The sequence below is a fragment of the Apaloderma vittatum genome, unplaced genomic scaffold, assembly GCF_000703405.1.
Source record: "Apaloderma vittatum isolate BGI_N311 unplaced genomic scaffold, ASM70340v1 scaffold7609, whole genome shotgun sequence".
Taxonomy (NCBI): domain Eukaryota; kingdom Metazoa; phylum Chordata; class Aves; order Trogoniformes; family Trogonidae; genus Apaloderma; species Apaloderma vittatum.
The window spans coordinates 1,845-29,187 of NW_009735717.1; the positions used below are offsets into that span (position 1 = coordinate 1,845).

The 27,343-nt window shown below is 41.3% G+C and overlaps 1 protein-coding gene across 1 annotated transcript in view; it reads left to right on the top strand.

Annotated features, from left to right (window-relative positions):
• Window positions 1-432: 432 nt before the first annotated feature.
• The window catches only part of PIKFYVE (phosphoinositide kinase, FYVE finger containing), a 58,005-nt gene continuing 31,094 nt past the window's right edge, over window positions 433-27,343 (top strand). The window contains exons 1-11 of the mRNA XM_009876681.1: window positions 433-604; window positions 1,982-2,134; window positions 7,427-7,545; window positions 9,977-10,148; window positions 10,625-10,832; window positions 12,875-12,964; window positions 16,047-16,185; window positions 18,148-18,305; window positions 19,106-19,217; window positions 20,992-21,139; window positions 21,636-21,803. Coding sequence (XP_009874983.1) covers window positions 433-604; window positions 1,982-2,134; window positions 7,427-7,545; window positions 9,977-10,148; window positions 10,625-10,832; window positions 12,875-12,964; window positions 16,047-16,185; window positions 18,148-18,305; window positions 19,106-19,217; window positions 20,992-21,139; window positions 21,636-21,803 — 1,639 coding nt within the window. The remainder of the gene's footprint in view (window positions 605-1,981; window positions 2,135-7,426; window positions 7,546-9,976; window positions 10,149-10,624; window positions 10,833-12,874; window positions 12,965-16,046; window positions 16,186-18,147; window positions 18,306-19,105; window positions 19,218-20,991; window positions 21,140-21,635; window positions 21,804-27,343) is intronic.

Sequence of the window (27,343 nt, forward strand, 5' to 3'; positions counted from 1 at the left end):
CCTGTCTTCAGTTTCCTTGTTTCAAGGGATGCAGAAGATACAGCAGTTCTCTTGAACTGAAATTAAAACTTTTTTTGTGATGGGCATGCAGAGTGTCCGTTTGAAAACCTCAAGTTCCCATAGAACAGCAACTGGAGTGTGTCATCAGACAGCGTAGTGGCTCTTTACTTACTTTAATTGCTCTGGGTGTTTAACTAAGAGCTCTGAATTGCTCTCTGCAGAGATTTTGGTCTATCGCCAATGACTAGGCAGAGGACATGGGCCCATAACTCTTAACTCTTGAGCTGTGCGTAACTCTTGTCTATGGTAGGTGAGGTGAATGTCCCTCCTCTAGCATCTAATGAGACACCTCCTCTTCAGTTGACTGAAGATGTTCTGCTTCACCACCCTGTGTATAATGTGTGTTGCCAACCTCTTTCCAGGACACGTGAAATGGCCGCAGATGACAAACGATCTCCCACACTGGACTCTACCAGTGATCTACCTCATTCTCCTAGCAGTCCGTCTCATCTCACTCATTTCAAACCACTGACTCCTGACCAGGATGAGCCTCCTTTTAAATCAGCCTACAGCTCTTTTGTGAATCTCTTCCGTTTCAGCAAAGGTAAGTGCTTGCGGGAGTGTGTATGCGTGGATTATGTATGCTGCCTGTTTTATCGATGCCCTCTGCTGCCATGTAAACTTGTGAAAACACCTCTGGATGTAAGAGCATAATGTCAGACAACCAGCCAAATGGATGGTGAGCTGGTTCTTCTGGATTTCCTTTGCCTATATAAAGTTTTTTGGGCTAAAAGCAGGAGTGACCCTTTGCCAGCCTATATGAGCAAAATTTGTGCCTGTCCTTCCAGTGTGAGTTCTTACTCCAGGCTACCTCCACTCATCACCTTCTGTTGCATCTTGTACATTCAGTTGGCTGGCAGCTGAGCTACAATAAAGCAGTGTATTTACAGGAGGTCCACCCTTAATTTGCATGGCTTAAGTGTTCCCCATCAAGAGGTCTGAAATGTTGTGAAAGTTTTGTATATTAAAATATATTATTTGATTTTGGCCATTGTGCTACATGTGTCGTGAAACACTTATATTCTCAGTAGGTAAGCTCTTCAAGAACTCGGTGAGTTTTTATATTTCAAAGAAATATGCTGCGAAGCGTGGTGACTGAATGCACTTTGGTTTGCTAGAGGTGGTGAACTGGTCAGCTGCTTTTGTTTAGTCTGTTCATTATCCAGCTCTGCTAAGCATGCTTCTGCAATGTTTGGGCTAGGGAAAAAGGGCCAAGATAGCTTTTTGCATAAGCAAACTGATGTGTTCAGACTCTTCTTCTGCAGAATGAAAAATAATTACTTGATAGGAGTGCTATTAGTTTACATAGAAGAATATCACTTGTCATTATTAATTTATTGAATGTAATATAAGATGTGGTCAATATTGACTTCACTTGTTTGTAGTGTAGCTGAAGTCAGCAAAGTATTGTATTGAAAGGATGGGATAACAACCCTCAAACAACACGTGAAATGGACATGTAAATAGAATCAATGAGAACCTGTCTATACTTGATCCTGTGATGGCAAAAGGTGGTTTATTAAAGGCTGTGGCAATGTTAATGTGACCTCAGTACTAGCTTCTAACATAAATTAAACTCCTTTCAGGGCAGAAGCTGATAATCAAACATACCTATTCTATATGGCAAGAATAATTTATGCTTGCCAGTTTGTTTTTTCAAATACTTTCACATTAGGAATATTTCTGAAACAGCCTGAGCCTTGACAGACGAGTTCTACACACTGACCTGTTTCCATGTTTTGTATGGTGCTTTTCAGACTAAACTTTCTTATCTCTTGTTGTGTGTAAACATGATCCAAATGAGCTATTTGAAAGAGTTTTTTGTGCTTACTTTTGCATACACTGCTGGTTGTCATATCTGAACTGCTGGTGTCTTGCTTTTTGTCAACTCCAGATGATGGCAGGCTTTCATCCCCGGCAGAGAGAGCAGAGGCAGGACAGAGTGATCCACAAGCATTGAGTGGTGGCTGGTCCAGTCCTCAGCATCCCACCAGGGCTCAGTCTCTGAGGTCACCAGTTTCTTACAAAAAACAACTGACCGGTGAGCTGCAAAGAAGATCTTCTGCAACCCTGGGTAATTTCAACTCTTTGTGCTGCAAGGGAATATTGTACTAGTCAGTCTTGGTGGAGGGAGGTGGACAAAAGTTCATTGACTATCTAGACTGATAGCAGAATTTGTATCAGTTACACTGCTTCTGTTAGTGAGGCCGCACTTTAACTCAGAAGAGCATTTCCTCTGCCTTTCTTAGTCTTCCAGCAATACGCTGTTGTTTGGGCTTTGCTGTTTCAGTTACAAAACAGTGTAAAGCAAAAGAGGCTGCCAAAATGCATCCAACCTCTTACAATACTTGAACTTTGATCATGAAAATTTCTGCTTTGTCTGCAGAGACTTCAACTTCTTAACAGCCACATGCACGCTCTAACTTTAGAGCTCAGTCTGAATGTGGTTGATATTTGTGTCCTTGAGGGAGTTGTAAATGCAGGTTTTTGCTTGTAGCTGTTTTGAGGAGAATTGAATAGGAACTTATGTCTAAAACTTATTTATTCCTAACCTTGGAACTATTGCCAGATGCCATACTGAGTATCTTTTAGCTGGAATGGAAAGTGAATGTAATTTCAAATGTGCAACTATGTGATGGTTTTAGGAAGATCTGGAAGAGCTAGTAAGTAGATTGCAGGGGACCCTTTTGAGATCTGCCTGAGCACTGTCAGCGGTGTCTGATAGCCTTGAGCAAACTGCTAAGCTGGATGAAAACAAACAAACTGTACCTTAAATGTTTTTTATGTGTATAGGATTTTTAGGAAGATATCTGGTCTTGGTAACCAGGCAGAAGTGCAGTACAGATAACTAGCATCTTCATCACTCTAAGTCTCATTATCTAAAGAATGAAAAGCATGAAAAGAAATGATGTGATTTACATAAGTACCTGCGTTGGTAGGTAAGTTCCGTGACAGTGAGGTGTCTAATCTAGTTGAGTTGGCAGTGTAGGCAGCAAAATGCCCAAGTCCTTCATAAAGGTCGCTCTAGGCTCCTGCAGTTTAGATAATATGCCAACCTTAAGCAAACTGAAAGGAATAAATAAATGAGTGCTGATGCTTCTGAACAGTGATGGAATTAAATTGCTTCTGAAGATGCTGACTCCTACCCCTTGTCTGTCCATTACCTTGTGCTCTCAGGAGCCCTGTGGCTGACAACCAGAAGTGCAGAACAGCACGAAGGGATGGTGGCTTTTGTAGGAAACTATCTAGCATCAAATAATATTTCAGTTTTGTGCTTCCCTTCAGGACTGCTTACACAAAAACATTGTAAGAGCGTCTTACTGGCTTTTGTGAAAATAGGAGAAGCTGCTGGATGCCTGGCTTCCATGAGAAACGCTTTGCGAATTGTATGGCTGAAGAAGCAGTGTTGAGACTCTATGTTGACTTCTGTAGCCCCCCTCTTGGGTTCTGTGCTGCATCATCACGTCAGTAGGGTGCTGGGGAGCTGTTGTCACTTATACAGAGACAGTGGACCCAGCTGGCTGTATTGGTCTGCATGTGTGCTGTCAGCTGAGTGCTTTCAATGTGCTGAATTGAACTAAAGTAGTCTTCTATTGAGATAATGCCACAGTTTGCAACTCCAGTTTAAGGAGAACTAGAAATGCTGACTTCTTGAAGAGGGAGCACTGGTAGCAGAGGCACTTGTAGCTTGTTCCCCTCTCATTCAGGATAATGCTGTTAACGTTAAACAGTTGTAGCATGCTAATAGAGAATGGTGAAGCTGCTCAGGAGGAGTAAGGATCATATGTGATCCTATGAGTGATCATATGAGGCAGAAGAAGGCCTCAGGAAAGCATGTAGTGATTGCTGGGAATCATAAAGAACATGACTTATTACCAGAGCATCTTTTCCATTGAAAAAGGATTTGGAAAATGAAAGTGAATGTTGTAAAATCAAGTTAAGGACGACTTTTGTACCTTTCATGTCAGTACGTTGTGTGACAGTGACTTCAGGAAGATGTGGTGTTTGGACCGTGATAGTGAACTGGAATATGAAATTACATGCTTTGGTAGTAAGTAACTAGAACGAAATTCATGCTGATTTGTGTAGCAAAATTGTGGCATCCCTGGCAGGGGGTATTTGTTTATTGTTGAAACTTTGTGAAGTTCTCTGTTGCATTTCTTGTGTTAGTGTATGATCAGCTCCCTTCCTGTAAAACGAAACTAGCAGTTAAGTTGCACTCTAGTAGTTCTCATAGTGTTTTTGACTTGTCATTCACTGTAAAATGAATGCTAAGGTATGTAAGGTCATAAAAGGAACTCTGGAAAATATATTTCAGAGATTCAGGAATTGAGGATGTGGCACAATTGCGTGACTTAATGAGCAAATCCTTCTGTGGCCTGGACTCAGAAGAGTGTACTCGTAGCTGGAATAGTATTGCAGGTTCCTTCATGGTGGTCACAGTTCAGGTAGTGTGAGTGGGAAAAAGAGGAAAAAAATGTAATATTTCAGAGGATGTATGTTTTGCTAAGGATCAGCAGCCATGAATACAGGCAAGAAGGGTTACTGTTGAAATACGTGGGGTTTTTTCCAGCTGTAGGAGTTAATTTTTAGTTTAAGAAGGATACATAGGTTAGAAATAAATCAAACTGGAAATTGAAATGGGGTTACTTTGATATATTGAGGTTTTCTTTAGTGAACATCTAGATGGGAAGATCTTGGATAGGGAGAACACAGTTGCTGCATAAACTTGTATTTCTGAAAAGATGTGTTCCACATTCATGTTGGTCTGACACATTGAAGGGCTGAGATGCAGCTGACTTTTTTTTTTTTAAATGCAAAATGATATCAAGTGAAAAATGACTGTATGAGTGGCTGAGGAAGAAGAGTAAATGGATGAAGATAGAAGATACAGTAGGACTGAGACAGTATAAAGACTCTATATCAAGCTGCCTTGACGTCCTGCATTTTTGTGCTGGTTAGACAGGGAAAAGCAAAAGTTTGTGAGGCTAATTTGTTTAAGTAACTGGCTAATCAGATTAAATAACACTTAAATAAAGTTTAATTTTGTTTTTAAAAAATAATTTATTGTGTGTAGTTTTAATTGTGGGTGGTGGAGTGTTTGGGCTTTTTTATTTGTTTTTTTAAGGGGTAATATGTTTTTGTCTGTGTGGTGTTTTTTGCTTTTTTTGTTTGGTTTGGGGTTTTTTTTGTTTGGTTTTAGTTGCATTTACTGAGTTGCTGCTTCACGGGAAAAGCTTACCACTACTTAGATATGTAAGTGTGGTCAACCTTCCTGGCATCAAATCAAAAGAAAATACGAAATTTCTTGAGAAGTGCAACTGATGGCAGTTGGGATAATGATGTGGGCAAGGCAAGAAAAATACTTTTGTAATGGTTGTGATGGTTGTGGAAAGGAATATGAGTTTTTGGAGATTTAATTGTGAAATAAGGAAATAGAGTTACAATGCTGAAAACATATATCTATAAATTATGCATGTATTAACTGAGAAAATGGCTGTGGTAGTGGAATTTGGATCAAGAGTAAGAGTTAATCTAAGGTTGATACATGTGAATTCTTTTACAAGGATGATATTGTAGACACAGTGTGTCCAGTACTGCAGGAACAATAACTTCTTACGTTCTTGATGTACAGTGTGTTTTCCTGCAGAAAGGAAGAAATCACGTAATTGAAAAGGAAAAGAGCTGGTTGAATTTGGGTATGAGAATTGGTCAGCTTCTCTGGTAGCCATGTGCTCCTACTGCTGATGGCACGTGTTTGCTAATGTACACGACATCCTTTGGACATGGCTTTATGTAACACAGAAAAGGCCATTTAACTAACAAGAGAACCAGTGTGGGTTACCTGTGGCCTTTCCTCAGTGCCGTGCGTGTTCATACTCTAGGAATGATTTGCCTGACAAGATTTGTAGCTAATTTGGCAGGTGGCCTGATAGTATTTTTTTGGATTGGAAGCAACATTTCTAGAAAGAAGACACTCTTGAATTCAAAATTTACAGCAGAAAAGTCCAGGAAGTAAATTCAGCATAGTTCTTGTGACAGAAATAAGGAAGAGCCAAAGGCTTCTATGGTATTATCAATGTTTTCTTGAAAGTCCTTTTAAATACACTAAAAAAAAAATAAATCCTTCTAATCACCCTAAAATAATCAACTTTGCACTGTCCAAAAGTTTGATTTTCTTAAAAATAAACACCAGATGGCTAGCTACAGAACTGAGGTTAAGCACTCTGTATTAAAAATCATTTCCTGTTGCAGATTCTTTGTTGTACATAGGTTGTTAAACAGCTATATGTGGGCTCATTAGCTAGAAATGTGTGTTAAGAACCTGGAAAGGAGGCGTGGAATCCCAGAGTTTTAATCACATTACTCTAATGGCTTTGATCTCCTGCACACAAAGGAACAGCCTAGTCGTTACTGCACTGCAACAGTTAACACGCCTCTGCTAGTGCTGTCAGCATTCCCGCTGACATCAGTGGTATCCAAAGCAGTAAACAGAGAGCAGCCATGTCTGTTCTTCCTGTACTGGGGGAATGGAAATAAAACGCTAGTCAGATGGAGATCAGCGAAGCTGGTAAGGAACTTTAAGCTATTCAGAGACGTTGATGTAGAAAAGTGACTCTGAAAATGTTTAAATGTTCAGGTAAATACAGCGTTGTGCTTGCAGATCCTTCTGAAGAGAAGGATTATATTTGTGACTTGTACAAGAATGCTTCAAAGTAATATAGTGTTTTATAGGAAAGAGATTAAACTTCATTACCTTTTTATTCAGGAGTGTCTTTGCTATACATAGTTTAGAATGACTGTAAAAACTCTTAACAACTTGGGTTTTTTTCCTTAGAAATAACAAAACAAACATCAAAAATGTGAACTTCTGGGTGCATTTTATTGAGTTACTGTTTTTAATATAATCTGAGCAATTGAGTCCCGAGATTTACTGTAGTAATTTATAAATAAATTCAGGTAAAGGCACTGACTTATAGCAGTCCTAGAATGAATGTGAATACTGTTGTATATGATATCATAGAGGGCTTTCTAAAATAAGACTTCAGTACTTTCCAGAAAGATTGTTAAAAGGTTCATATAGCAGGTTGTAAATAACTTCTTTAAAAGATATTTCCATTCTCAGAGAACTTAAATCGGTTCTGTAAACACAGAGGGCAATATTTAACATGTCAGTCAAAGCAAGCTATCTGGCATCGGAAGCCCCTTTTGGGGGAGAAGAGTGCAAGGTCAAGAAGTGCTACAAACTGTAATTTTTTAAGCGCAGACCTATGTGAACATTTCTTCCTCTAATGAGGTTTTATGTTGTGATGTGAATGGTGATGTATCATGGAAACCATGAATACTATTCTCTCTTCCCTTCCAGACAATCGAAGGAAAGTAGAACCGCCTCTTGGAGGTCACGATCCTCGAACAGCTGTTCAGTTAAGAAGCCTCAGCACTGTTTTAAAGCGCCTCAAAGAAATCATGGAGGGCAAGAGCCAGGTACTTCTTCTGAGGGATTTGTAGGCCAAACTATTTAGAAACTGAATTGCTTACTGGGCTTCTCTGAGCTTTGTTTTCAGAAACATCAGGGGGATTTTTTCAGAGGTTTGAAGAATGAGTGAATAAACAAAAATTGTTGTGTGAGTGCAGGAGAAACAATTTCATTTGATACTGACTTTTGATATATCAAACATCTGTCGTGTTGTGGCAGTGAATCATTGCAGTTGCTCAGGTTCTTAAACTTGAATCAGATGCTCTGATGTTAGACTCCTTCCCACTTCTGTATTACCTAATCTAGTATTATCCGATGGTTTTCTCATCTGAAGACTAACCATGGGCAGGTGAAACATTGACTTACACAAATAGTAATGAGAATTCTGAGGATCAATTAAATCTGCTACTTACTGTGGTAATGATTAGTCAGCAATATTTACTTGAAAGGCCTGTCCTTTTACTCTATCTTTATTCTTCTTGATAAGGGTCTGATGGTTGCTACTGACTTGCTGATTTCACCTCCCTCTGCCATGTTGGCCAATACCTTTAGAAGGAGGATCTGGTTGAGAAAAGAGCCGCAACTATTTATAAATGACGATATAAATAGCTGTGCCTAGGAGCAAGACATGAACAGGCAAAAGTACCTTTAATTAAACTGTTTTTTGACTTGGTAGCTTTTACAGGTAGGCTTTGTATAAACTCACTTAGCTTCCAGTGCTATTATGCTTGTAAGAGTAATTTTGTTTTGGTAGAAAGAGTGATATTTCTGAGGGTTAAACAAAAGCCTTTCATTCCAGTAAGCAGGGCATTAAGTGTGGCCCCTAATAATATTTCAGTTTGTGGCAGCCTCTGAAGGCACTGGAGATTTTCAGACATTTTGAAGCTTTTGGAGAGGTGCTCAAACACATGGGATGCAGCAGTAAATGAATATGTCTAGATCTGTATATTAGTTGTCAGCTTGCTGACTTCTGTAGAAATGGTAATGCATCACTGCCCTTGGCTGCAGCTGTGTCTTGCTTGAGTCACTCCAGGTGGCTATTTTTTTCTGCTGTGGACTAGATCTATCTCTACAGGAGACCACTTTACTGTTGCAGAAAACCTGTGTCAGCCCCTGGAAGGTGCAGCTCTAATCAACCCCTATTGCTAATGGGGGCCAGACTTTTGTTCTGAACGGTTTCTTGTAGGCTGTTCTTGTTATGGGTATTGGCACAGACTTGAACAAGGCAGAGAGTTGGAAGGTGTCACCAGCAGTGGCTGGGTTTCTAAACACCTGGTTGTGCAAGTGAGGCAGAGGCAATGTGGAAGAGGTGGTGGGCAGAGAGACTGCTGCCTGGAGCAGTTGCTCTCTATGTGGCAGAACCAGAGGCTTAGCTTATCATGCAGAGTCGCAGTAAAAACTGTTCATTAACATTCCCTGCAGCTTTACAGCAGTTCTTTGGCAAAGCTCTTCATTGCAGCTTTCTTTGCTTGAAGCTTAGTGTTGATCTTGAGAATTTCTAGACTCCCTTGAACACTAGGCTGCCTTGAGCAGTCTTCAACCTTCTCCTGGCTGAGGATAGCATGAAATTGCCGTCTTGTTGATCATAGCTGATTTGATCTCAAAATTGGTCTAGCAGCTATGTTGGACTTCACTTTGTGAATATCCGGAAATAAACCCCAGTTCACGGTATGCTTTCTTTTTTTTTTTCTGGTTACATGTAAGTCAGAGTATGGATCACCTTTTTCCTTTGTAGTTAGTCTGTTCCTGGATTGTTCTGAGAAAATTCTTGCAGCGCTTTCTCTTCCTAAGAAACATCCAGAGTATTCAGTCCCTCTGAAAAGGCTTGTTGCCAGAACTGAACTCTAGCAGAGTATTTTACAGTTGGAGCTGTCGTGTGACCATTAGCAGTTGTTGTCATCCATAGTAATTGTAGCTGGTGTGCTCAGAATCATAATTGAGAGATTTATCTTGCTCTGTTTATAGCTAGAACACCAAATGGGAGTTTTAACTCCTTGTTTTCCAGTCTTAAAAATAAGACAAAAATTCCTGCAACTGCACCCATGCTGTAAATCAGTGTATGTTGTTACCTGCTGAATGTGTACTTCACAGTTGTCTTCACATAGTAGTTAACCTGGAGTTTTGAAACAATATTAATCAGGGACACAGGCGTTTACAACTATTCACCAAGGTTTTGATGAATTTGATCACATTAAAAAAAATTTTACATGCATCTAGAATCCTTTCAAAGTACTTTCCAGTATTAGCTGTTGAAATGATCTTTCTGCACTGATAATTCTTGATATCTTGGTTTACCTTTAGATAGCAGCTTCAACTAATGTGGGGGGGTTCGTGTTTTTTCTTTTGTTTTTTAACCTGTGCTGATTGAGGGCCTGTCATGTGCTAGAGGCAAATGAGAGGGAAGAGCTATTGGATTTTCTCTGCTGCCTTCCCTTGTAGGACAGTGACTTGAAGCAGTACTGGATGCCTGACAGCCAGTGCAAAGAATGCTATGACTGCAGTGAGAAATTCACCACCTTCCGGCGGAGGCACCACTGTCGACTTTGTGGGCAGATCTTCTGTAGCCGATGCTGCAATCAGGAAATCCCTGGAAAATTCATGGGGTACACAGGTGGGGTTTATCTGTTGAGAAGCAGAGCATTCTCTTCAGTAATGGCAGTTTTAAAATGTAGTGAGCCACGTGTTCTAATTAAGGACAAGGAATACTCTTTCAAATACCAATTACTAAACTCTAGACATCTCCTGATGGAGGTAGTGATTTCCAGACACCAGCTGTTGTGTCATACCTGACTGGCTAATGCTGTACCATGATTTCAGTGTGCACATGGGCTCTCTCTCTCTGACCCTGCAACCTGTCTCTCTCTGACCGATTATGTGTTATGCATCGTTTGGCTTGGAAAAATTCCCTGAGTGTATAATTATCTGGGGTTTTGCTCTTTAAGGGAATATGAGAGCTAGACTTAAACATGCAAAGAGATTTTGAAACAGGAAATCCTTCTTTTCCCACCACTACACACCTCTGATCCCATAGGAACAGAGTACTGTTTGTTCCTGTTCGCTTACGCTCTCTGGTTCCCCTTTTTGCAGGGGATCTCCGAGCCTGCACTTACTGCCGCAAAATAGCCTTAAGCTATGCACACTCCACAGACAGTAACTCCATCGGAGAAGACTTAAATGCTCTGTCAGATTCTGCATATTCTGTATCGGTACTGGATCCTGGTGAGCCACGCACACCAGTTGGGAGCCGTAAAGCTAGTCGCAACATCTTTCTGGAGGAGGATCTAACCTGGCAAAGGTAAGGTGAATGACTTCATGCTGAGCTCTGGAGTCTTTGTGTTTTCAGGCAGAGAGCTGCCTAGACAAAAGCTGATGGTTTCCATCTAGGAAACTTAGAAATATATCTCCTGTAAAAAGAATCTAATCCTGTGCCTGCTTTTGATATTCTTTTCTTCAAGCTGAAATGTGGAAACTTTCCTAGTGAAGTTTTACATTGTTTACATTTTACCTTTAGCCTATTGAATCAGTGATTCTATCCCAGTGACAGAGCAGGCTTTCACATTCAGAGTTTCAGAAGACAGAACCACGGAACACTTCTAACCACTAAAGTGTAGAGAGACAAGTCAATGTAACACAGGTGCTTTATCAAGCACGTTATGGATTGAGCAAGAGAATATAAAAGATGCTGTCTGTGTAAATAAGAGAGAAATGGTGGAACTAACCACCTGTTTCAACTGAAGTGGGGTGGAAAGGACAGCTATAAAGGTTCTCTGATCTCCTTTTTAAGTATATTTCTTCTTATTGCTCTCAAATTAGGGGATCTTTATTTTTGGAAAATGAATAAATGAACACTGTACTTCTCAAGTGATATTCAAGCTAATTTTGAGGACCTTGATTTAATGTGGGAGAAGGAAGAAAAAATCAGATGAGGTATTTGTGCTCAAACTACCGAGAACATCTTGAGCCAGAGCTTTTCTTTAACTGAGGGGTAGTGTTAGTGACATGTGCCTCTCTCAGCAAATGTTTTCTAATGGTTCTGATAATATTCAAAGAAAAACCTTGAAAACAACTGTCTTCAGAAAATACTCTGATTCTTGATTTGCATGTTGCTTTTCAGAGTATGGTGTTCCTACGTGGAAGCAATTAAATAATCAGCTTTAAGCCTAAGTAAAGGAAAGTGCTTCTGATTTAATGCCATGGTCATCTAAAGCAGTAATGTTGCAATGCTTGGGATAAATGCTACCAAATTTTGAATTAGAGAAATAAGTATGTATACTCAGAATGCTTCTCCTCAGTGTTGCAAAATAATAAAGTTACCATTAATTCTGTCTCCTAATCTGAGAGTAGTATCTTTATTATGGTAATTTAGAAGTTTGTAGACATGAACATGTGAAGAAAGTATTTATATCTTTATTTTGGGCAGCTTGTAGCACTTGAGAAAAATACTGCCTATTCTTGAAAGACTGATAACTTATTCTGTACTAGAACACTTAGTCTTATTGGGAGACACTGAGTAAACATGGGCTGCAAAGCAGTGAGAAAAGCATTTAGGGGAGTGACACTGTATTTACTTGTTGGATATTATTCTGCTCTTTGAGCAGCTGGAACATAGAGACATGGGCTCCTGCTTTAACTAACTGGAAGGGCCATGTCCTTTAAAAGTGAAAGAGTGATGTACTGTGGGCAAGTAGAGGTGCTTGGGTAAATTTGTGTTGTGTACATTTTCTCCCAGAGAGCACTTCTCGTGTTAGTAATGTGTCCAGATCCCAGAGCACAGCCAGTACAGCTGTATCAGTTGGAGTGTAGCAGCTTATATCTGATACAGTTTTGCTGGTAGGAGTTTATATTGGTGGTGTGCAAACATCTGCTCAAAGGTGATAGTGACCAGGTTAAACAATTACAGAAGGTTGTCAGTTTATTTTGGTAAAAGCTGTCTAGTAATAGCTATCCATAGCATTGCTTGGATTGCAAAGATGATGTGTTGGGGAGATGGGAGCCGTGCCTTTACCTCCAAAGCACAGAATAGCAGACTGTAAGGAAGGAGGATGTGTAAGAAAGGGATATAGGGGAAAAGGGCAGGGAGGCAGGGTTGTGGGAGAAGTGGGAAGAGGCTGTATTGGCCAAGACTGGAATCTGAAAAGAGAAGACCTGCACACTGTCCTCCAGTTATCATTGGCCTACAGATGGGGAGAGATTTTCCTACTCCCTCATTAATTTAACAGTCGTGGGTGTAAGTGACAGGTAATATTATATTTAAATATATTTGAATTCAGGCTGTTCTGACGCTGCTGCATGTGGTAAACCTCTCAAACATCTGTAACATCCTCCTTTTCTTTGTAGTTTGATTCACCCAGACTCTTCAGCTACCACGTTGTCTGCACGCCTTGGGTCTGTCCAGGAGGATGCAGGGAAGTCACCAGCTAGGAACAGGTAAACTAATCATGTCTGGGTATTTTCTGCTCTAAATGCACTCCTAGCACACTCTGCACTGTAAAGCCTGCATTTTGAAGCTTGTTTTTACTGAGCATGCTGTTTCATGTCTAAAATGAAATGTATATTTTGGCAAGACCATTTATGTACATCTCCATATTAATAAAGGTACTGCTTTTGAGGAACCTGTAGTGTGCTGCTGAGTCAGTCAAATAGAGGTGGTGGTGAAGAGGACAAAAAGGGAAAGAAGTAACTAAGAAAGGTCAAATTCTGAGGACGTTGAAGAAAAGGGCTTAACGGAGACTTGGTAATGGGAGGCAAAGATTGAGGTCATGGAGGAACAGGGGGTGTGGTTTTTGTTTGTTTATTTTGTGTGTTTCCCTCCCCAGTATCTGCTTTCTCGGCTTTTCCATTCAGTATAATCTTAAATTACCAGGCTTTCTTAGGCTAAAATCCTGTAATAGGTCTTTATGCAAGAGAGCTGGAAAGAACTTGGAAATGTTCATGAGAGCCTTAGTATAAGTTGTGAATGCTTGAGCTTAATCCCTGTAAATAAGCTAGTATTAGAAGAAAAAGTGATTTTTACTTCACAGTGCTTCTGTTTTGGTTCTAGTTACCTACTTCATTACAGATAAATTGGGTAAATAAAGGTGACGAAAGGATATAAGGACCAGAGCAAAGATAATCCAAACTTCAGTTTTGGCTTCAGGAGACATTCATAGACTTCTTTGCATTGCTGTTATAGGAATAAAGAATGTTTAGCAATTTGAAGGGATCTGACAGGACCAGAGAAGAATAGGGAACTCTGCCAAGGACGATGCTGGATGTGCTTTTCAGGGAACGGACTGCTTGGAATCTTTATCTTCTGTGTGATGGGAACAGTTAGGAAGAGATACACACTGACTGTTCAGCTGAGAACCAAAGATCTTACCTAGTAAAATACTGGTGAATAAACTAGTACCAAAAAATCGGTTTTGGGCAAACATCACAAGGAGTCCAGAGTTAAAAGTTCAATGCTAAGTAACTGCAGTGACGTCAAAAAAACATCTGAAACCTTGCAGGAGGGTTCTAAGCTGAACCTGGCAGGCCCAACTCGCTTGTTCAAGTTAAATCTTAACTCTCTGCCATTTGTGACCTCACCATAGTACTTATTTCTCTGGACTCATGTTTGAGAAGTGACAATGAGGTATAACCTGTCTCTGTCAAAATTCTGAACCTTAGGAAACAAAGCTATTGGCTTTGTACTAAGCAATACTAGCCTCTAGGTATTTTCAAAGCAGCTGTAGATGTTTCTTTGAGGTAAGTTTCACCGTGCCTCTCTCTAGATGAGATGAAGCAAAAAAGATGAAGGTCAAGTACATCTAGGTGGAGGTAGCAGAAGTTACTTGTATTTATTTTTTTTTCCTCACACTCATTATTTATGAGGGAAAAAATGGCACAACAGTCAGATGCTGCAAGCAGAGGGATTAAATTTTCTCCTTTGCAGGTCCTTTTAGAGGATAGAGGTTTTCATTTGAAAAATCTTTCTCTCTGCTTTTAGAAAAGATAAATATAATAAAGTCCCAGGTGTAACTGATGGTGATAAAGACACAGATATGAAATCTGACTGTTCTAACTCCTGCTTAGTGCCCTTTTGCACAACTTAAAAATCCCTGCTGCTTACAGATAGGCAGCAGGAGGAGTGCTTAATCATGAACTTTCTTGTCAGTCTAATCTTCCACGTAAGAATGCTTTTTGTTAAGCTGTGTAACTCTGCCAGTTCTAACTTTTTTTTATCTTGAGAGCATCTGAACAGTAGAAGACTGTCAGAGTTTTAGGCTGCTTTGTATGCCTGACTCAGGCAGAAAATTTTTGCTTATCACCCCTAGATGTGTATGGATGAAGTGCCAATGTAGTTTACTTTGATTCTGCTTAAATGACTAGAAAGGACAAAACTAAATCCTTTTGTCAGCCCAGTATTCCTTCTCAAGGGACAGAGGAGGAAAAAGCAGTGATTTTGAGACTCTTATACCTTTGATGCCTATTTTCTTGCAGTACAAAAGCTGAAATAGGGTGGCATTGCTATTTCAGCCATGTCATCCACTGAGAATTCTTGAGAATAATCAGAATGTCTGTTAGCCAGTTAGGAAGCTCTGAAATTGTTTGAATTTCATTCCAAAGGCTGGAGTCTGGCAGCAGTTCTCATCACTGACACTGCTGCAAGCCTCTTCAGTCAGTTCAGCATTGGCATTTTGAGCTTCCTGTAGCTCAGCAGAAATATTTTCCATTCTCACTCCTTTGAGTGCTGTTAGCATGAATAGCTCACACTGCGTGTTTTGCTGCTCTGTTTTGAGAAGTTGCACTCTGGTTGTTCAGAGGCTTAGTTGAGTGAGAAATTGCAGCAGAGAGTACGTGAAACTTGTATTTGCATTTGTAGCTTTGCAACGATGATTGCAAAATGGTGTGTTTGTACTGGAGTGCATAGCCAAGATTTCTAAACAGCTGGTCTGAGATTAGGTGGATGCTCCATATCTCAGTACAAGGAAAATTGCCAGCTGGAATGACCTCTGACTTCAGCAGACAGTTTAGTCACTTAGAGAACAGGTACTCAAACTTCCAGATTCTGCAAGCTGTTAGCCGTATACTTCAGAGAGCTGAGGAGAAGGAATTTGAAATGAGTCAGGGAGCGGGGGAATCTCAGTGCCCTATTACAGGGATCCTGGCATTGGCTGCCCTCGCTGGCATCTGTCTTGCCTCTAAACCACTGGAGCTTCTAATTACGCAGCATCCCATCCCTTCCCCAGTCTATTCAAATGCAGACACAAGTTAATTGCCTTGCCTTAATTTTGTTCTAACTGCTTCCTACAAAGAATTTCTGTAAAGTGTGTCTTTAACTTAGATGTTCCAAAGCAATATGCTTGCTTCTTAGGGATCCTTTCTTCTGCTTTGGTGGTGAAAGGAGCTTTAAGCAGTAAGTTTGTACTGAGGAGAGTTAACAATGTCACAGGCTTAGGTTCCTTTTTAGCATGCTACAAGATAATGCTTGCTCTGGTGAAGCACCACACAACAAACACTTATACTTCAGTTCTGTCTTTCACTACAGATCAGCCAGCATCACTAACCTGTCACTGGATCGCTCAGGTTCACCAATGGTTCCTGCCTATGAGACATCTGTCAGCCCCCAGGCCAGCCGCACACATATGAAGGCAGAGGCCAGCGAGGATGAACGCAAAATTCTTCTGGTACCTTTCAGATTCCTGTATTTCTTATTCTGTGAAGGTGATGAAGTTTGCTTTTCTTATATCATGCAGCAGGAGTATCTTGCTGCCTTTGAAGGCTATTGTCTGAGCACTCCTACCTGAACTCCTCCTCCAGGCAGTGCAGGGATGGAGAATATTGATGCTGCTTTGGACACTTCTGTCTTCCTGAAAGAAATCATAACTTCATATGGTGTTTGCATAGAGGTGTTTACAGTTTTGTACTCGGGAAACGTGTTATACGGTGTGGAGTTAGTAAATGGTGGCTCCTTGCGGGTTAATCCTGTCATGGTTGCAGCTGCAATGCAATGACCTGATTGTATATTTCCCCAAATTCAGATTTCCCCTTTCATAGGCCACATCACTGGAAACTTGAAATAGCTGCTTCGTGTGTTAAAGCTTTAGTGTGTTAAGCTGTTACAGTTTATTGGGCCAAAATATAACTTGATCCCTCCCCTTGTTTGCAGAATAAACACAATATTTTGTAGAAGGTTGTAGTGACGTATTTGTTCGAAGAAAAATCAATCTGCAGCAGTATAATCTATGTAATCCTATTATCCCCTCCCCACAGAGGCAGTGTTGTACGTGGCAGTTACCGTACAATATTTGGTAGAAAACAGCGTTTCTTTTCTTTGAGGGAGGGGAATTGTTTCCAACAAATGAGACAGAAAACATGTAGAGAAGAGAAGGGTGTGTTTTTCACAAGATTTAAGATTGCTTCCCATTGTCAATTTAAAATCAGGAAGGCTAATTTCTGTGTTGTCAAGTATTTGCCTTCTGTCAGCAAAATGTGTACAAGTGTTCCTGAGGGTGTACAAACACTCTGGATGCTGTTCAGTTGCACAGTTCCTTTCCAGGGTGCTCTGTAAATGGATAACCATGTGAGGAAGAAGTGTTTTTTAAGGCATGCCTTTACACTACCTTGCCCTATGCATGTGTGTTAATGCAGGAAAACATAAGTTTAAAATGCTGTGAGCACAGCTTGGACCAAGATGATCAAGTCCCAGTGCATTTCACCTTTGTGTTTTATTTTTTTGACTGGTTCCTTCCCTGAGGGAGAAGAGGATTGATAGTGTCTCTTTGTTCATGTAAGAGCAGAAGATGCAGCGTCAATTAATGTAGGATTTTCTGTGAATTCTCTGTTTAATACCCTTAGCATGTAGAGCTGACTCTGTATCAGGAGTTAATTTAAAGCTTAACATATTCCATTCAGAAGACAAATGAACTTTGTTCATGAAATAAAAGGTAGGGGAGGATGTACCTAAACTGGGCTAAGTACATACATCAGTGAAATAGAGGTCAAAATCCTTGAGCTGAAAGGATTTGCTGTGTTCTGCAAGTTTGTTCTGTTTACTGAATTCACCATGTGAGTTAATGGTAAGCTACAAGGCTTGCTACATGACAAAAAAAAAAAGAAACCCTCAATAAGAAAAGGTATCCCAGAACCTGAACACAGCAGTGTGTGTGGCTGTGTTAAGTACTTGCTTTATATCTTGGCTTGATAATGGACTGGTATGCTTCACAAAACTTATGCAGAGCACAGATTATATAGGAAAACCCTCTTCCAAAGGATGAGTTTTCGTTATTCTGTATTCACACATGCCAACTGAGTTTGAGAATAGGGTGCAAGAGGGCAGTAATGGGCACATAAGTATCTTGTAGGTGATACAAAATATTGCCACATTAAACCAAAACCTCTTTAAATCTGAGGGTACCCACTTTGTTTCATCCTTGTTCTCGGCTTTAAATAAAAGGAAGGATATAAGGAGCTGGTCTCATGTCTGTCTGCCATTTCTGTTTGTACCTTCACATAGGTTGTGCAGAATGACAAGTTGTATGCCTGTTTGTAGAGTGCTCTAGTTCTAGAAACTGGTCTGAGGGCCCAAGTTGATGCCCTTGAAACCAGTGCTAAGGGCAGACTAGTAACTTGCATATCTCTCTGTCCAGGACTCAGTACAGCTGAAAGATCTATGGAAAAAAATCTGCCATCACAACAGTGGGATGGAGTTTCAAGACCATCGCTACTGGCTGCGGACACATCCCAACTGCATTGTGGGAAAAGAGCTGGTCAATTGGCTCATCAGAAATGGACACATAACCACAAGGTAACCCTGATGGTTTAGGACAGCAGGTGTCTCCTGTCTGTGGGATAGGAGGCTGTGAGTTTTAGCTGATACAGAGTACCTTGGACTGCAGAGGTAGACCCGTTTGCAGGAAGATGAGAAAGAAAGAACATGCAGATCTCTTCGTCACTGCCTACTCCAGCAGGCAGAGTTCTAACTGCGTGTGGCCCAAAATAGGGCACAGGGGGCTCTCTGATTTGGGAGCCAGTGTGGGAGGCAGCTTATGGGACAAGTGTCATTCAAAACAATTGGAAAACAGTGACAGTTTTACAAAGACTGTCCAAAAATGTTTACTGATGTACTAAAGCGCAAGTCTCCCCCTGGTATCAGGGGGAGATCACTACTAGTGTTTGATAGCTGAATTTTTGGCTGGGATGACCTTAACCTTACGAGTGCAAAGAATTGCTTGTATTTAACTATATGAGAGGGGAATAAACCTGATGTCCCTTAAGTGTAAAGCAATAGTTCTCACTCAGCAGAGATGATCAGTATGTATAATTCAAGTTTAACAATATCAGAGGAGCACAAACACTATGTCTTAGATGTTGGACACCTCAGCTGAGTTTAGAGTACTGGCAGTTTCTTCATCTAGCTGCATACTTGAAACGGTACTCTGCTGCCTCCTGATGATATTTTAAATAGTATCTGGTTAAACATGGCAATGGGGTACTAATGAGTCAAATAGGGCATGACAAATAACTCTTTCCTTTTTTAGCATGCTTGTGCCATAAACTGTGTGTGTTTAGAACTAGACTTGGATATCTCTATTCTTATACCTCCAGGGTCCAAGCCATTGCAATAGGACAAGCGTTGGTTGATGGACGCTGGCTAGAATGTGTCAGTCATCATGATCAGCTCTTCAGAGATGAGTATGCTCTCTACAGACCATTACAGGTACAAGGAATAATAAAGCTATGGTACTTGCTGGGTTTGGCTGCTGACTACACACTTTTCTAATCCTATTATCAGTAGCTATTGTGTGCTTTCTAAATCAGCTGTCCTGTGCAGAGAATTGGGGTCCAGGGCTTTTTTGCTTAGTGGTTTAAAGCCTGAGGAAGCTGTATTTGCCCAGAAGGCTTTGGGGCTGTCCTCTGTGGAGGATGAATTGTTACATGAAGTGCTGCCCGAAGTGGAGGAAAGGGTCTATGGTCTAGGCTGTGCCTCTCGTGGTGAACATCTTCCATGGAGGCCTTGGAATAGCACAGTGCTTGTGGCAGCTGTGCTATCACGTGCAGAACCTAGAATCTGTGTGCAGTTAGTGATATCTCAGACACAGTGGTGGTTTTCTATTTCTGTTTCAAAATTACCTCTTAAACTTCCAAATGATGGATATTTTTAGGTATAAAGTGTTAGATTGACTTTGAGATTTTATTGGTTACCTTCTTTGGATCTCCAGTGGTGGCAGTAATAAAGAATTCTGTACTTTAGCCATGCGATGCAAGATTGGAAGGGGGTCTTTGTCATGCCTGTGAAATAGGACTGGCCAGCTGAGGGGGAGGCAGGGAACCACTGAGCAGAGACGCTATCCTACGGTATTGCATTGCAGTCAAAACCAGCTGGACGGGTAAGAGTGGTCTCTGGCTTTGGGTGATTGGATTGGTATTTTTTAACTTGAACAAGATATCTCTGTAGCCTCTCTGTAACCTAAAAGCATACAGTTGAGAGTCCTTGATGTTCTGCAGCTTCTTACAATAAAGAATGGCTCAGCTGTCTCATGGACCTCAGTCAGAAAGCTTGCAGCCATTAGCATCTTGTCTTCCTCATGTGTTTCAGTTCTTGGCCACAGTCACATGGTCTTCCATTGAGATTGCTCTGGCATCTCAGCTAGTTAACTGCACTGTCTCAGTTTGCTAGTAAGAGCTTGCCCTTATCTAGCAAGCGCTTGTGGATCCCTGTTTGTAACTACTTATAAGGGGTTTATGTTATTCACAGTTTAAATTTAATTCTTGTTCGCATCAGCTGAAAGCACTGTCTGATCTCATTTCTCCTGTACAGGAGTCAGGAGAAACAATGACGTTGACTCAGTTGCTTGCTGAACTCTCTGTAGCCAGAGGAATGATAGTGAGAATTTCCCCTTGAGGTAACTGGGGGCATCAGAATGGCAGATGGAAATTGCTTAAATGCTTTCCAAGTTTTCTGGCACTCTAGCCAGGCTTTGTTTTGACACGGTAGCCCCAGCTAGGTAGCCTGACTTGTGAGTGAAACTCTTAGAGCTACTTTGGTCAGTCACAGAGTTGCTCTAGTAGCTTAGAATTAACCTCCACCAAAAGCTGCATGTGCTGGTTTCTGGGCAAAGGGATATGGTCGTCATCCATGTTGGCTGGGGAGAGAAAGCATGCAAAACTGCTTAGTTGGATGTGGTGACAGAAAATGTGCAGTAAAATAGACTAGTCCTTCAGTGCCTCTTAATCACAACTTGTGTGGAGGTGGGGAGGAGGCAGAGACTAAGCATGTAGGAAGTGTAAAGAAATACTTGCTTCCTGTCCCAGGGAGTTCCTATTTCATGATAAGAGGGTTGGCTCTATGGCTAACCTGGCTCAGACCACTGGGAGTATCCTCTGACCTTTAAAATGTCTGATCTGCATTTGAAGCAGGCTGCTTTCTAAGGCTGCTTAACATTTCGTCAGAGCTGCACATTAAAACCTTTTTTTTCTTCCTTGTCTTCTAGAGCACAGAGTTCTCAGAAACCCCATCTCCAGACAGTGACTCTGTTAACTCTGTAGAGGGGCACTCTGAGCCGTCCTGGTTCAAAGACATCAAGTTTGATGACAGTGACACAGAACAGATTGCTGAAGAAGGAGAAGATAACTTAGCCAGTGAGTTTGACCCAAGTCTCGTTCTCACTGCCTTCTTTGTTAGTTATCCCCAGTCCTTTGGAACATAGGAGTTTAACCGTCCTGTGTTATGTTTGTGTGTGTTTTGTGTGTGTGTGTGTGCATGGGGCTGTAAGGATCTAAGCAAACTACAACCTAGCTAGTTCTCCTGTTCCTTGTGATGGATACAGTATTTTGTATTTAGTGGCGCTGGTAAAGCTTCATACTTCTAATGGAGAAGAAGCATGTAAGTTGCTGCCTTCTGTTTCTCAGGCAGACTTCTGCTTGATTTGAGCCCTATAGTAATGACTAGAGAATGCCTGCTATGTCAGCATGCACACATGAAGATAAGATTAGAACTATGAAAATACTGTATTCCTGTAGTATTGCATACTGGTCTTTATGTATTAAAGACAATTTTTCTCCTCTCCGGTACCCTCGTGATACCCATTTGAACCCTTCTCCTCCCTATATCTTCCCCCTTACCCAACACTAAAAGACTCTGCCAGCCCTAGCAAGCGCACTTCAGTCAGCAGCTTCCAGTCCACAATGGACAGTGATTCAGCCGCCTCCATCAACCTGAACGTGGAGCTGGACAACGTGAACTTCCATATCAAGAAGCACTCCAAGTACCCACATGTGCCCCCTCACCCTGCCGACCAAAAAGGTATGAGGTAGTCACCAGCTGGAGTTGCACATGATGGAGAGCTGGGCCCTAATAATACTGACCTGTACGGACACTACTTTTGTAGCTGTCTTACAGAGGGGGAAATACATTTAGTTGGCACTCGCTTGCAGTTCTGATGTGCTTCACCTCTGAGGAGGCTCAGTAAACCTATTGAAACACCTTCTCTGCAGAGTGTGTAACTTCCCCTGTGACTTTCTCTTTGCAGTTGAAGCAAAGTCTCCTGCCCATACATAGTAGGGCAGATCCACATACACAGTTCCTGGCTAACTGGGGTGGACAAACAGTCCATACATAAACCAGTTTCGTATGTGTCTCTACTGTTTGGTATTAAACTGGAAACGTGAGCAACAAAAGAAAAAAAAAATGAAATTAACAAAATTAGCTTAGAAGAGCTCTGTGAGGGACTTCTGATTGTACCATAATGAGCTAACATTTGGCAGAAGAATCTTACTGATGAGCCTAACTTAATCCTAATATCTAACATTTGTTCAAAAGAGAACATCCACTTAAGTGAAGTAGGAAGAAATCCAATAGTGTTGAAGACTTTGGAACGTTTTTTCTCCTAAATAAGTACTAAATTAGAAGACTTTATGCAAAATTTATGAAAAAATAACGTGCTTGCCTGTTGACAGGTGTGTTCTTGAAATTGGACAAGGGCTGACTGAAACCAGGGCTTGCCACTGGCTTGGGTCTAGTACATTGTAGTTGCTTTACGTGCTGGGTAGCAATTCATGTCTTCACTCTGCTTCCTTACCTAAGGTTACATCAGCTTTGTAGACTTCTATCTTTGGCTGCTTCTAAGGAATTTCTTATTCTTTATTGTTTCACTCCACCCCTTCAGTATTTCCAATTTTAAAAGATGATTCAGTGTTAAATAATTTGGACTCCTAATGAATTCATTCTTCTATAAAGTCTTCTGTCACGGATCAGAATGCCAGACTTACCTTATATGTGAATACAGATTGCATCTTCTGAAACTGTGAAACCGTGGCTGAAGAGAGTGAGGAAGAAGAACTGGTCACAGCTGACTTTCAAAGTATGTTAGACATAGAAGAGAGACAGAGGCAAATTAGAGGGGTCATTAACCAGAGGTTATCATAGTCACCTTTTTTTATTTGCTAAAAATATGTCTAGAAGAAATGTGACTGCTTGGTTTTTCCCCCCAGAGAGTAGCAGAGCAGGTTTGAAAGTTGAGTTGATGTCAGATGGCTTAACAATAGGGTTGGGCTGTCGGCACTACTGATGCCGGCTTGTTATCGGTTCTTCTCAACCTGTTTCCACTTTGTGCCCTTATCAAGTGAAAAGCTAATGCATCTGTGGAGAAGGAGAATGTATAAGTGAATTCCTTTTAGTAGGGAGGGATCATGGATTAAAGTGAGCTTGAAACAAGCCCAGGTGTGCCGAAGTATCCTATGAATTTACAGCTGTACCTGATTTATCGGTGTATGTTGGCAGTTAAAGCAGATAGTTAGTTTGTCTCTGGCCAGGGTTAAAGGACTTGTAGAGGTGTAGTGCTGGTTTCAGACGTATCTTGGTTTGTATCTCGTTATACAAAAAGCAGTACGTGATGAAGGGGAAATGTAAGACAGGCTACCTCTCTTGGAAACTGCTGACCAAATCAAGGCTTCTTGTAGCCAGAACTGAAGTTCTTGTGAGAAAGATTTTGATGATGGAGAGCCCAGAGAAGATCTGCAGAAAAGGCAAGTGGTGAGGGGACTGAAAGGAGAGAGACTTCTGCCTTTGAATTACATATATTGGCAGCACTCTGCCGTCTGTGGTGAATCTCTGCTGGCTGGTGTTTGATACCTGTTTCTGACATGTGTGGTCTCTTAACGAGGTTACTCTGTAGGAATGTAAGTCGTAGCAGAAAACTGGGAACTATTCCTTTTAAGAGAATGGGTTTCCCTTGAGGGGGAAGTATCAGTAACATGCCCAGAACTGGGATAGGTTGGAGATGTGAGTCATTAAGACACACTGTGTAGAGGTAAGTATTGTTGTGCGGTTTTTTGAAAAACCTGTATCCTCTGTAAAGGCACTGGACTTACTATACTTTTTTTTTTTTTTTTTTTTTTTTTTTTTTTTTGATTCCTGGCATGAGAGTCTCTAGAATAAACACCTAACAAAGGAGCAAGAAGTTGAAATGATCTATAACATCTCGAATAGTGAGAAACACTTCTTATAGAGAGACTGAAATTTTGTAGGTACTTCGATGTTTGTTATTCAAGCCCTTCAAAATTAGATGGGACAAAACTGTACCTTGCATACTGCAGTGCCTAGAGTAGTCAAATGGATGACTTCTAAAACTTTGTTCTGGAAATACTGTAGTGCGAAGACTTCTCACGTTGTGTTCCTAATTTGTGCTGGCTATATTCAGCAAGAGATGACATCCAGGATGTTACAGTATTGCAATGGTTAGATGGCTGAGACTAGATAGTTAGACTTTTATATTAAATGGGACTTTTTTTTGTTTGAGGTTTTTTTTTTTTTTTTTTTTTTAAGAACTGAGTACTGTAGTCAATCAGCAATATGTTTGCTGCTGTCAGGGGTCAGTAACTTCTGTGTGACCATTACGGACACATCTATTTGGCTTGATTTCATTGGAACTATCTCTTATCCTTAGACTGGATGACAGTGACTTAAACTTCAGTTTCCAAGAAAATTACGTTCACTTTTTGAGGCTAGTAAGTCAATTTCCTCACAACTGCAAATTACCATCATTGGGGAAGGACTGACAGGACAAAACATCAGTGCTTGAAGTGCAGGGCAACTTTGATCTAAGTGATTAGTATGTTTCTTCAAATGATTAACAGATATGCAATTTCCACCAGTCACAGTAGTCAGCTGCTTTGAAGCAAGGGCCTGTGATGTACCAGCTGTTTTAGACAGAGTGATTTGTGTATATTCTGAGTCTTAATGGCAGGACTTCTTGTGATACATGTTGACTAATGTCTGGTGTATTTCTATGAAATTTGAGTAATTTAGCTGGCTTGTGGTATCTTACAAGTGAGTATAGTGACTCATTTATAGTATCATCTGCCTAAAGGCAGTGGTACTTGGTAGTGCGTAGGTTGTGATTTAAGCCTAGCGGGCAATAAAACACCACATGGCCGCTTGCTCACTCCTGCCTCTGGTGAGATGGGGAAGAGAAAATGGAACAAAAAGCTTGTGGGTTGAGGCAAGGACAGGGAGGGATCACTCACCAATTATGGTCATGGACAAAACACACTTGATTTAGGAAGAACAAAATCAGTTTAATTTGTTACCAATCAGATCAGAATAGGATAATGAGAAATAAAACCGGATCTTGGAAACACCTTTGCCCCACCACTCCCTTTCTCCCAGGCTCTCAACTTTGCTTCCAATTTCTCTGCCACCTCCCCCCTAGCAGTGCAGGGAGGAACAAGGGATGGGAATTGTGGAAATAGGGGTTGCAGTCAGATCATCACACGCTGTCTATGCCGCTCCTTGCTCCTCAGCAGGAGGACTTCTCATGCTCTTCCCCGGCTCTGATGCGGTCCCTCCTATGAGAGACAGGAGGTCCTCCTCCAGCTTCTCCCATGTGGGCCCTTTCCACAGGCTGCAGTTTTTCACAAACTGTTCCAGCATGGGTCTCTTCTGCAAGGTGTGGTCCTTCAGGAGCAGACTGTTCCACTGTGGGCTTCCTGAAGAGTCACGGCTTTCTTCTGGTGCAGCCACCTGCTCCAGCGTTGGGCCTTCCCAGGCTGCACGTGGGATTCTGCCCCACCATTAACCTGCAGTGGCCACAGGGTGCCAGCCTGTCATCTTACTGTGGTCTGCAGGGGAATCTTTGCTCCCCTCCCCTCCTCCTTCTGCACTGGCCTTGGTGTCTGCAGTCATTTCGCTTACATGCCACTCCTCTCTCTGCTGTGGGGGTGTTTTTTTGGTGGTGTTATTGGTTTGGGTTTTTTTCCATTCTGTAATAAGTTACTGCAGAGGCACTACCAGTGTTGCTGATTGGCTTGACCTTGGGCAGAGGTAAATCCACCTTGGAGCTGGGGAAGCTTGTAGCAGCTACCAAACCCCCTATATATCAAAATGAGAAACAAAGCAAGATTGCTTTCTGCATTTAAATTGGAGGAATAAGGCTCTCTTCTCTTCAAAATAGAATGCAATAGAATATACCAAAAGTTTTGGATTCTCAGAAGTTATAATGACCAATAGCCTAAACGTATAGTTTTTTTTAAAAGGTTTCTGTTGATATAGGGTTAGTGGTTGGACTCGATGATCCCAAGGGTCTTTTCCAACCTGAATTGTTCTATGATTCTAAGAGATTTAAATTACTTATTTTAAATGTGGTTTTTAGTTGCTGTTTTTAAAGAGATAGTTATCAGTATGGGAAATTTTATTTTCCAAATGACCTTACAGCCAGATATCGTTGATTCTATTAGCAGGTGTTTTGGGTAGTTGGTTTTTGTTGCCTCCATCTAGTTAGGAGGGGAAGAGAGAAGAAGATCTGAGAAACCATGATGCAGTTTCTTATCACTGTTGTCAGGAGCCCTTTCGGTGCGCCTCAGTTTTCAGTGGCTATCTGTGGATGCATGCATCCTTGTTCATGTGTTGTTGAGGGTTAGGGCTTGGCCAGCATCACCCCTGGCACCAGGTCCCTCCTGACGAGGGAGAAAAGGGACATTTATCTAGCAGAAAAGCTTTGGTTGCTGACCAGTCTGTTCTGATATTTAACCAGAGCAATCTGCAAGGTGTTTAATATCCGCACCTGTCGGTTTCCATTGGAGACCTTTGAATTTCTGTGTGCATTGTGGTATTTGCTTCCAGCAATGCCCTTGAATATCCTAGGAATTTGATGTTCTGGGGTGGGATTCTGTGGATTTTAATCTTTTTTCTGTTGTTTTGCTGTTTGGGGGAGATTGTAAGACGGTCTCTTTGTAGCTAATGGCTTGCAGACAAGGCTACAAAACCTCTTCCCCTTCCTACCCCAACATTTTATGGAGCATGAAGCCCATAGAGATCATGTGAGGTAAGAAATATATGTGTTAGCCATGCTCATCATCTCAAACTAACACCTATGAGTGTGTTCTCTGTCCAGTCTAGAAAGAGATATGGTAGTGTTACCTTGTCAGGAACTTGCCCTGGGGCACAACTGAAGCAAAGTTATAGGAGGTAGAGCTATATTGGGGCGTTTATCGGTTGGAGGTGCCCCCTGTGTCTTTTTCCAGTCAGGGATATGTGTCAGACTTAAACTGAGCACTCATAGGAAGAGCTGCTGTTCTGAGGGTGTTGCAAGGTGGAGAGGGATGAAGGTGCTAGTATACATGGTTGTGTGTAGGTGCAGCGTGACATAACTTTCTCTAGGTGGTTTGTGGGGCTGCGAGTGAATGAATGCTGAGGGTGAGCCAGCTTTTATGAAGCAGTAGGTTGCTTATAATGCTAAACTCTTCATCTAAGTGAGAAGTGAAAGGAATCTGCAAATAACTGTCAAGCTGCAAGGGAAGCTTGCAACTTCTCTTTGGTACATTGATCATCTATTGAGTATCTGTTTG